The following is an 11,092-nucleotide window of genomic DNA, read 5'->3' as shown; positions in this document are numbered from 1 at the left end:
GCCGCAGTAGATTCCGAGTTGAGAAGTAGCCGCAGTAGATTCCGAGTTAAGACATAGGCGCAGTAGATTCTGAGTTGAGACGTAGCCGCAATAGATTCCGAGTTGAGACTTAGTCGCAGTAGATTCCGAGCTGAGACTTAGCCGCAGTAGATTCCGAGTTGAGACGTAGGCGCAGTAGATTCTGAGTTGAGACGTAGGCGCAGTAGATTCCGAGTTGAGACGTAGCCGCAGTAGATTCCGAGTTAAGACGTAGCCGCAGTAGATTCCGAGTTGAGACTTAGCCGCAGTAGATTCTGAGTTGAGACGTAGCCGCAGTAGTTTCCGAGTTGAGACTTAGCCGCAGTAGATTCCGAGTTAAGACGTAGCCGCAGTAGATTCTGAGTTGAGACATAGCCACAGTAGATTCTGAGTTTAGCCGTAGGCGCAGTAGATTCCGAGTTGAGACGTAGCCGCAGTAGATTCTGAGTTGAGACGTAGCCGCAGCAGATTCCGAGTTGAGACGTAGCCGCAATAGATTCCGAGTTGAGACGTAGGCGCAGTAGATTCCGAGATAAGACGTAGCCGCAGTACATTCCAAGTTAAGACGTATCCGCTGTAGATTCCGAGTTGAGCCGTAGGCGCAGTAGATTCTGAGTTGAGATGTAGGCGCAGTAGATTCCGAGTTAAGACGTAGGCGCAGTGGATTCCGAGTTGAGTCGTAGCCGCAGTAGATTCTGAGTTGAGACGTAGCCGCAGTAGATTCCGAGTTGAGTCGTAGCCGCAGTAGATTCCGAGTTGAGACGTAGGCGCAGTAGATTCCGAGTTGAGATGTAGCCGCAGTAGATTCCGAGTTGAGACTTAGCCGCAGTAGATTCCGAGTTGAGACGTAGCCGCTGTAGATTCTGAGTTGAGACGTAGCCGCAGTAGATTCCGAGTTGTGACGTAGCCGCAGTATGTTCCGAGTTAAGACATCGGCGCAGTAGGTTGCGAGTTGAGACGTAGCCGCAGTAGATTCCGAGTTGAGACATAGCCGCAGTAGATTCCCTGTTGAATCGTAGCCGCAGTAGATTCCGAGTTGAGAAGTAGCCGCAGTAGATTCCGAGTTAAGACATAGGCGCAGTAGATTCTGAGTTGAGACGTAGCCGCAATAGATTCCGAGTTGAGACTTAGTCGCAGTAGATTCCGAGCTGAGACTTAGCCGCAGTAGATTCCGAGTTGAGACGTAGGCGCAGTAGATTCTGAGTTGAGACGTAGGCGCAGTAGATTCCGAGTTGAGATGTAGCCGCAGTAGATTCCGAGTAGAGACGTAGCCGCAGTAGATTCTGAGTTGAGTAGTAGCCGCATGTTGTATTAGGCGAGTGTGCGCTTTTCGGGCTGTGACGAGATAGGTCCATCCCCATGCCATCAAGATATATGGTGTATACGTTTCCAGTGGGCGTACACGAAGGGCATAGGGTATATATACGTGTGTTAGCTTCAATAAATCGCCATTTTACTGCTCATCATATTGGTGTCATATCAGTAATTGGTCAAGCTGCAAACTTCCAGAGAACACTGACAAGATAAAGGTAACAAATGGTGACCCCGACGTGATTGGAAGTGGAGCAGCTATAATTCTAACGGCGAAGGTTCTCACTGCGGAGCGGTAATTATTTACTCGCGGAGTGGTGAAAGACTGGGACGGGAGGATTGGCCATAACTCTTCGTCAGGCAGTAGGGAGAGCTCGGAACCCCCTCGGTACGGTTGGGGAAGCGCCAGGTTGGGGCCAGGTGGGATACGTTTGGCCGGAGGCGACATGGAAGCCGTTATTAAGGTGATTCTGCATGCATGTAAAACTTACTGTGGGAAGGATGTTCCTTCTAAGAAGGAGATTGCTGCAGTTCTTTCGCTGCTAGAGAAGGAGGGGATGTTAACATCTCCCTCTGATTTATATGATCCCAATAACTGGGATGCGCTCACAATGGCGCTTTCACAAAGGGTGCTGGCCACCCGAAAAGTTACAGAGTTCAGGGTCTGGGGATTAGTCTTGGAGGCGCTTAAGGCGGCAAGGGAAGAGAAGATTGCGGGGGATCGGGCTAGGGAACTGTTGGGGTTGGGGGCGAGGGGAACCGGGGGGGGTCTCATCTCTCCTACAGATCCAAAGGAGGAGAAGATGGCGCCGACCCCCTTGGCTCCAACTGACGTAACACCTTCAAGAACAAAGAAGGAGGAAGTTGAACAAGACCACTCAGCTCCAGAGTACACCCCGCCCCCACCTCCCTATCCAGCACGGAGACTATATCCTTCATTAAAATCATTTATGGATGAAGGGGGAGGGGGACCCTCGGTGGAATGTACTGTTGCTCTCTGCACAACTGATAAGAGGGCAGTGGGGGAGGATGGTACTGTCTCACTGCCAGGTTCTGCCTGTTGCTCTAGTCACTCCCCTGAAGGGGCGGATCACTCCGCCCAGCAAGGGGAGGGAGAGGGTGGTACTTCGTTACTGTCTGGTCCTGCCTGTTGTTCTAGCCACTCCCCTGAAGGGGCGGATCACTCCGCCCAGCAGGGCACTGGATGTGGGCGTAGCACTTCGATGCAGACTGCCCCGGGACACGCCCAGGAGGGGTGTGGTCCTGTGGCATCTGGCCCGTGGAGCCCGCCCACACTCACTGACTGGGCTCGGGTGAGGGAGGATCTCAGAGCAGCCGATGTGACGGATACGTTTGCCTTTCCAGTAACAGTGAATACAGAGGGTACAGCTTGGACCCCTTTAAACTCTAAGGCGGTCACTCGCCTTGCGGATTTGGTCAAAAACAAAGGCTTGCGCTCTCCAGTGACTATGGCAGCAGTTGAGGCTCTCATGGCCTCTAGTCTTCTGCCTTATGATGTGGTCAGCCTTATGCGTGTCATCCTTGAGCCTGTGCAATATACCTTATGGTATGACGAGTGGAATAGGCTGCTTCAGGTTGTGGTAGCCGCTGCGACCCGCGATAATAACCATCCAGCTAATGGCCAGGGTCGAAAAGACAAGACGACTCTTGCGCGTCTTCAGGGGTTAGCAGATGGCATGGTGGGGTCCCCGGAGGGCCAGGCGAATGCGCTTAGAGCGGGGGAGTTGGCAGCGCTTACGACCGCAGCCCTTCAGGCTCTGCGGATGGTGGCTAAGGTTGCAGAGCCTGTGCTCCCATGGACAGACATCAAACAGGAGCCCTCCGAGCCATTCTCTGATTTTGCGAATCGCTTGATCCGTGCGGTGGAGGGGTCTGACCTCCCAAAGGGGGTCCAATCTTTAGTCGTGATAGATTGTCTTAAACAAAAATCGCTGCCAGACATTCAACAGATTATAAGGGCGGCACCTGGGACTTTGAACACTCCAGGAGAGATCATCAAGTACGTGCTAGATCATCAGAAAAATGCACCATTGACTAATGAGGGCTTTGTAACTGCCATGCAGGGGATGACTGCTGCAGTAATGGCAGCCTCTCGAGTTGGGGAAAATAAGGATAAGGGCCCGTGCTTTAAGTGTGGACAGCTTGGTCACCTTAAAGCCCAATGCCCTAAGTGGTTTAATCAGAAGGAATCACAGGGACTGGGGGAACCTTGTCAATTGTGTGGTTGGGCTGGACATGATGCACATCAGTGTCAAAAATTCAAGGTTTTGCCACAGGAAAACTGGTACGGGAGGGTGCCAATGGTCCAGGGCTCCTTCCCACTCTTTTAAACTGGGCCAAGGGTGCAGACCTCATAGTGGCGTTGATCATGGACCTCTTGATCGGCCACCCAAGGAATCGACAGAGCACAAAAGAAGAGCTTTCTCGTGGATACCCAAGAAAAAGAAACCTGAGAACTCAGAGAAACAACCCTTGCTGCCAACGAGAACTACCATGCTAATGCTGTTGTGCCTTTTGTGTCTGTGTTGGTCGCCGGTGGGGGGCATTCATTTGATTCAACAACCAGGGAACTTATGGGTTACATGGGCTAATCAGACAGGAAGAACAGACTTTTGTCTTGCCTTACAGTCAGCTACGTCACCCTTTCAAACATGCCTTATAGGGGTCCCAGAATGGGATGACCCTGCGTTTAAAGGTTACCTTGGGAAAAAGAGTGGCTGTTTGCGGTTCTGCAACGGACTAGAAAGAACTTGGAGGTGGCTGGGAAATGATTCCGTATACTATCTCGGAAGGAAAATGGCTTGTACTATTTGTAGGTTAAACATCACTCTTCCCGAGGAGCCCCAGCAGCTGGATTTACTTGGCTCACAAATGGTACAAAATGATACTTGGGACAACAATAGCTCACAATGGTTGTCCCCTGGGTGCATGATCTTTGGCTCAATGAAAAGGTTGTCTCTGACTAGGCAGCAACTTCTTGGTCCAGAGGGCCCCTACTGGGACCCGAAAACTAACCAAACTGTCCCCTATACCCTTGTGTATCCCCGTGATGATGAGACCTTTGATATTGATGGAGGATATTGTGGGTTTTACCCTAACGGATCTGTGCCTTATCGTTCTGGAGATTGTCCTATAAACATCTCAATAGGTGAGATTGTTAATATTAGCAGGACGGATGGGTCTGTCCGAAAGGTCGACTGTGAAGATATGGCATTCAACACAGGTTGTTGTGTTTTCCCTATCCCCAAAGGATCATTTTCATTCATGGGAGAACTTTGGAACAATGATACTGCAAAAGCCTTACCACCAGGGATATTTCTTATTTGTGGGGATCGTGCTTGGCAAGGGATTCCTAAGAACCCAGTAGGAGGTCCTTGCTATCTGGGGAAATTGACTATCTTATCCCCAAGTATCTTTGAGATCTATAAGGCATCTAATCATTCGCGAGCCAAAAGGGATATGCATGCTCTGGAGCCTGACTGCGGGGATGACGTAAGGTTATGGGGACCCACTGCTAGAGTCTTTGCTTCTTTCTTTGCTCCCGGTGTGGCTGCTGCGCACGCTTTAAAAGAAATTGAGAGATTGGCCTGTTGGACTGTTAAACAGGCTAATGTTACCTCTCGGCTACTCTCAGATTTGCTTATAGATGTAGAGAGCATTAGACACGCTGTGCTCCAAAACAGAGCGGCAATTGATTTCTTACTTCTGGCACAAGGTCATGGGTGTAAGGACTTTGAAGGGATGTGTTGTTTTAACTTGAGTGATCATAGTGAGTCGTTGCACAAGAAGTTGGAGTGGTTACAAGAACACACCAAGAAGGTTGGCATCCAGGATGATCCTTTTGGAGATTGGCTGGGAAGTCTGTTTGGAGGTATTGGGCCATGGCTCAAACAGCTACTTAAGGCATTAGTGATAGGGCTTCTTATATTTCTTGCATTAATGATATGTGTGCCATGTATATTTAGATGTCTACAAGGTTGTTTGCAACGTATGATAGAAGGAGTGTTCAATGAGAAAATGGAGCTCCAGCGGTTATACGCGAAACTCTGAGCAGAAGGATGAATGTTATAATATAACCAAAGATGCCTTGAACGTATTAATTAGAAACTACTAATATTGTTAGATATAGCATTGTTTATCTCTGCATGCTTTGCAATCTACATATCTCCCTTTATAAATTACTTGTTTAGATAAGGACTAACACCTTTATATAATTTAGATTAGGACTAGCGTTCGCGTTGTAACGGGATAAGGCTTTCTTGGCATGGGGAGGGGGAAATGTTGTATTAGGCGAGTGTGCGCTTTTCGGGCTGTGACGAGATAGGTCCATCCCCATGCCATCAAGATATATGGTGTATACGTTTCCAGTGGGCGTACACGAAGGGCATAGGGTATATATACGTGTGTTAGCTTCAATAAATCGCCATTTTACTGCTCATCATATTGGTGTCATATCAGTAATTGGTCAAGCTGCAAACTTCCAGAGAACACTGACAAGATAAAGGTAACAGCCGCAGTAGATTCCGAGTTAAGACGTAGGCGCAGTAGATTCCAAGTTGAGTCGTAGCCGCAGTAGATTCTGAGTAAAGAAGTAGGCGCAGTAGATTCTGAGTTGAATAGTAGCCGCAGTAGATTCCGAGTTGAATCGTAGCCGCAGTAGATTCCGAGTTGAGAAGTAGCCGCAGTAGATTCCGAGTTGAGACGTAGCCGCAGTAGATTCCGAGTTCAGACGTTGGCGCAGTAGATTCCGAGTTGAGACTTAGCCGCAGCAGATTCCGAGTTAAGACGTAGCCGCAGTAGATTCTGAGTTGAGACATAGCCACAGTAGATTCTGAGTTTAGCCGTAGGCGCAGTAGATTCTGAGTTGAGTCGTAGCCACAGTGGATTCCGAGTTGAGACGTAGCCGCAGTAGATTCTGAGTTGAGACGTAGCCGCAGCAGATTCCGAGTTGAGACGTAGCCGCAATAGATTCCGAGTTGAGACGTAGGCGCAGTAGATTCCGAGATAAGACGTAGCCGCAGTACATTCCAAGTTAAGACGTAGCCGCTGTAGATTCCGAGTTGAGCCGTAGGCGCAGTAGATTCTGAGTTGAGATGTAGGCGCAGTAGATTCCGAGTTAAGACGTAGGCGCAGTGGATTCTGAGTTGAGTAGTAGCCGCAGTAGTTTCTGAGTTATGACGTAGGCGCAGTAGATTCCGAGTTGAGTCGTAGCCGCAGTAGATTCTGACTTCAGACGTAGCCGCAGTAGATTCCGAGTTGAGTCGTAGCCGCAGTAGATTCCGAGTTGAGACGTAGCCGCAGTAGATTCCGATTTGAGATGTAGCCGCAGTAGATTCTGAGTTGAGTCGCAGCCGCTGTAGATTCCGAGTTGAGAGGTAGCCGCTGTAGATTCTGAGATGAGACGTAGCCGCAGTAGATTCCAAGTTGAGACTTAGCCGCAGTATGTTCCGAGTTAAGACCTCGGCGCAGTAGGTTCCGAGTTGAGACGTAGCCGCAGTAGATTCCGAGTTGAGACATTGCCGCAGTAGATTCCCTGTTGAATCGTAGCCGCAGTAGATTCCGAGTTGAGAAGTAGCCGCAGTAGATTCCGAGTTAAGACATAGGCGCAGTAGATTCTGAGTTGAGACGTAGCCGCAGTAGATTCCGAGTTGAGACTTAGCCGCAGTAGATTCCGAGTTGAGACTTAGCCGCAGTAGATTCCGAGTTGAGACGTAGGCGCAGTAGATTCTGAGTTGAGACGTAGGCGCAGTAGATTCCGAGTTGAGATGTAGCCGCAGTAGATTCCGAGTTGAGACGTAGCCGCAGTAGATTCTGAGTTGAGTTGTAGCCGCAGTAGATTCCGAGTTAAGACGTAGGCACAGTAGATTCCAAGTTGAGTCGTAGCCGCAGTAGATTCTGAGTAAAGAAGTAGGCGTAGTAGATTCCTAGTTTAGACGTAGCCGCAGTAGATTCCGAGTTGAGATGTAGCCGCAGTAGATTCCGAGTTGAGACGTAGCCGCAGTAGATTCCGAGTTGAGACGTTGGCGCAGTAGATTCCGAGTTGAGACTTAGCCGCAGTAGATTCCGAGTTGAGACGTTGGCGCAGTAGATTCCGAGTTAAGACGTAGCCGCAGTAGGTTCCGAGTTAAGACATAGGCGCAGTAGGTTCCGTGTTGAGACGTAGCCGCACTAGATTCCGAGTTGAGACGTAGCCGCAGTAGATTCCGTGTTGAATCGTAGCCGTAATAGATTCCGAGTTGAGACGTAGCCGCAGTAGATTCCGAGTTGAGATGTAGCCGCAGTAGATTCCTGATTGAGTCGCAGCCACTGTAGATTCCGAGTTGAGACGTAGCCGCAGTACATTCCGAGTTGAGACTTAGCCGCAGTAGATTCCGAGTTGAGACGTAGGCGCAGAAGATTCTGAGTTGAGACGTAGGCGCAGTAGATTCCGAGTTGAGACGTAGCCGCAGTAGATTCCAAGTTGAGACGTAGCCGCAGTAGATTCCGAGTTGAGATGTAGCCGCAGTAGATTCCGAGTTGAGATGTAGCCGCAGTAGATTCCGAGTTGAGAAGCAGCCGCTGTAGATTCCGAGTTGAGACGTAGCCGCTGTAGATTCTGAGTTGAGACGTAGCCGCAGTAGATTCCGAGTTGAGACGTAGCCGCAGTATGTTCCGAGTTAAGACATCGGCGCAGTAGGTTGCGAGTTGAGACGTAGCCGCAGTAGATTCCCAGTTGAGACATAGCTGCAGTAGATTCCGAGTTGAGACGTAGCCGCAGTAGATTCCGAGTTGAGACTTAGCCGCAGTAGATTCCGAGTTGAGACGTAGCCGCAGTAGATTCCTAGTTGAGACGTAGCCGCAGTAGATTCCGTGTTGAATCGTAGCCGCAGTAGATTCCGAGTTGAGAAGTAGCCGCAGTAGATTCCGAGTTAAGACATAGGCGCAGTATATTCCGAGTTGAGACGTAGCCGCAGTAGATTCTGAGTTGAGACGTAGCCGCAGTAGATTCCGAGTTGAGACGTAGGCGCAGTAGATTCCGTGTTGAATCATAGCCGCAGTAGATTCCGAGTTGAGAAGTAGCCGCAGTAGATTCCGAGTTAAGACGTAGCCGCAGTAGATTCCGAGTTGAGACGTAGCCGCAGTAGATTCCGAGTTAAGATGTAGCCGCAGTAGATTCCGAGTTAAGACGTAGGCGCAGTGGATTCCGTGTTGAGTCGTAGCCACAGTTGATTCTGAGTTATGACGTAGGCGCAGTAGATTCCGAGTTGAGTCGTAGCCGCAGTAGATTCTGAGTTGAGACGTAGCCGCAGTAGATTCCGAGTTGAGTCGTAGCCGCAGTAGATTCCGAGTTGAGACGTAGCCGCAGTAGATTCCGAGTTGAGATGTAGCCGCAGTAGATTCCGAGTTGAGTCGCAGCCGCTGTAGATTCCGAGTTGAGACGTAGCCGCTGTAGATTCCGAGTTGAGACGTAGCCGCAGAAGATTCCGAGTTGAGACGTAGCCGCAGTAGGTTCCGTGTTAAGACATAGGCGCAGTAGGATCCCAGTTGAGACGTAGCCGCAGTAGATTCTGAGTTGAGACGTAGCCGCAGTAGATTCCGAGTTGAGACGTAGCCGCAGTAGATTCCGAGTTAAGACTTAGCCGCAGTAGACTCCGAGTTAAGACGTAGCCGCAGTAGATTCTGAGTTGAGATGTAGCCGCAGTAGTTTCTGAGTTGAGACTTAGCCGCAGTAGATTCCGAGTTAAGACGTAGCCGCAGTAGATTCTGAGTTGAGATGTAGGCACAGTAGATTCCAAGTTGACACGTAGCCGCAGTAGATTCTGAGTTGAGACGTACGCGCAGTAGATTCCGAGTTGAGATGTTGCCGCAGTAGATTCCGAGTTAAGACGTAGCCGCAGTAGATTCTGAGTTGAGACGTAGCCACAGTAGATTCTCAGTTTAGCCGTAGGCGCAGTAGATTCCGAGTTGAGACTTAGGCGCAGTAAATTCCGAGTTGAGACGTAGCCGCAGCAGATTCCGAGTTGAGACGTAGCCGCAGCAGATTCCGAGTTGAGACGTAGCCGCAATAGATTCCGAGTTGAGACGTAGGCGCAGTAGATTCCGAGATAAGACGTAGCCGCAGTAGATTCCGAGTTAAGACCTAGCCGCAGTAGATTCTTAGTTAAGACGTAGGCGCAGTAGATTCCGAGTTGAGTCGTAGCCACAGTGGATTCCGAGTTGAGACGTAGCCGCAGTAGATTCTGAGTTGAGTAGTAGCCGCAGTAGATTCCGAGTTGAGACTTAGCCGCAGTAGATTCCGAGTTGAGACGTAGGCGCAGAAGATTCTGAGTTGAGACGTAGGCGCAGTAGATTCCGAGTTGAGACGTAGCCGCAGTAGATTCCAAGTTGAGACGTAGCCGCAGTAGATTCCGAGTTGAGATGTAGCCGCAGTAGATTCCGATTTGAGAAGCAGCCGCTGTAGATTCCGAGTTGAGACGTAGCCGCTGTAGATTCTGAGTTGAGACGTAGCCGCAGTAGATTCCGAGTTGAGACGTAGCCGCAGTATGTTCCGAGTTAAGACATCGGCGCAGTAGGTTGCGAGTTGAGACGTAGCCGCAGTAGATTCCGAGTTGAGACATAGCCGCAGTAGATTCCGAGTTGAGACGTAGCCGCAGTAGATTCCGAGTTAAGACGTAGCCGCAGTAGATTCCGAGTTGAGACTTAGCCGCAGTAGATTCCGAGTTGAGACGTAGCCGCAGTAGATTCCGAGTTGAGACGTAGCCGCAGTAGATTCCGAGTTGAGACGTAGCCGCAGTAGATTCCGAGTTGAGAAGTAGCCGCAGTAGATTCCGAGTTAAGACATAGGCGCAGTAGATTCCGAGTTGAGACGTAGCCGCAGTAGATTCTGAGTTGAGACGTAGCCGCAGTAGATTCCGAGTTGAGACGTAGGCGCAGTAGATTCCGTGTTGAATCATTGCCGCAGTAGATTCCGAGTTGAGAAGTAGCCGCAGTAGATTCCGAGTTAAGACGTAGCTGCAGTAGATTCCGAGTTGAGACGTAGCCGCAGTAGATTCCGAGTTAAGACGTAGCCGCAGTAGATTCCGAGTTAAGACGTAGGCGCAGTGGATTCCGTGTTGAGTCGTAGCCACAGTTGATTCTGAGTTATGACGTAGGCGCAGTAGATTCCGAGTTGAGTCGTAGCCGCAGTAGATTCTGAGTTGAGACGTAGCCGCAGTAGATTCCGAGTTGAGTCGTAGCCGCAGTAGATTCCGAGTTGAGACGTAGCCGCAGTAGATTCCGAGTTGAGATGTAGCCGCAGTAGATTCCGAGTTGAGTCGCAGCCGCTGTAGATTCCGAGTTGAGACGTAGCCGCAGTAGATTCCGAGTTGAGACGTAGCCGCAGAAGATTCCGAGTTGAGACGTAGCCACAGTAGGTTCCGTGTTAAGACATAGGCGCAGTAGGTTCCCAGTTGAGACGTAGCCGCAGTAGATTCCGAGTTGAGACGTAGCCGCAGTAGGTTCCGTGTTAAGACATAGGCGCAGTAGGTTCCGAGTTGAGACAAAGCCGCAGTAGATTCCGAGTTGAGACGTAGCCGCAGTAGATTCCGAGTTAAGACTTAGCCGCAGTAGATTCCGAGTTGAGACGTAGCCGCAGTAGTTTCCGAGTTGAGACTTAGCCGCAGTAGATTCCGAGTTAAGACGTAGCCGCAGTAGGTTCTGAGTTGAGATGTAGGCACAGTAGATTCCGAGTTGACACGTAGCCGCAGTAGATTCTGAGTTGAGA

At 50.0% G+C, this 11,092-nt stretch overlaps 2 protein-coding genes across 3 annotated transcripts; both read left to right on the top strand.

Annotated features, from left to right (window-relative positions):
* Positions 1-1,327: 1,327 nt before the first annotated feature.
* On the top strand, positions 1,328-5,791 carry LOC146752059 (uncharacterized). 2 transcript variants are annotated; one of them, XM_085533037.1, is made up of 2 exons: positions 1,328-1,793; positions 2,116-5,791. In XM_085533037.1, exon 2 carries the CDS (start codon positions 2,133-2,135, stop codon positions 3,678-3,680), a length of 1,548 nt encoding a protein of 515 aa, XP_085389163.1. In that variant the 5' UTR covers positions 1,328-1,793; positions 2,116-2,132; the 3' UTR covers positions 3,681-5,791. The 2 variants fall into 2 exon arrangements, with proteins under 2 accessions (XP_085389163.1, XP_085389162.1); XM_085533036.1 differs by having other exon boundaries at positions 1,328-5,791.
* On the top strand, positions 4,558-5,791 carry LOC146752060 (endogenous retrovirus group PABLB member 1 Env polyprotein-like). The gene has a single exon (XM_085533039.1). The coding sequence runs from the start codon at positions 4,558-4,560 to the stop codon at positions 5,398-5,400; it is 843 nt and encodes a 280-aa protein (XP_085389165.1). The 3' UTR covers positions 5,401-5,791.
* Positions 5,792-11,092: the final 5,301 nt, after the last annotated feature.

Source organism: Coturnix japonica, unplaced genomic scaffold, assembly GCF_054131305.1.
Source record: "Coturnix japonica strain WE unplaced genomic scaffold, WE-NBRP24 Scf051, whole genome shotgun sequence".
In the NCBI taxonomy this organism is placed as follows: Eukaryota; Metazoa; Chordata; class Aves; order Galliformes; family Phasianidae; genus Coturnix; species Coturnix japonica.
The sequence above is the reverse complement of the archived record's forward strand: the minus strand, read 5'-3'. Positions and strand labels throughout refer to the sequence as shown.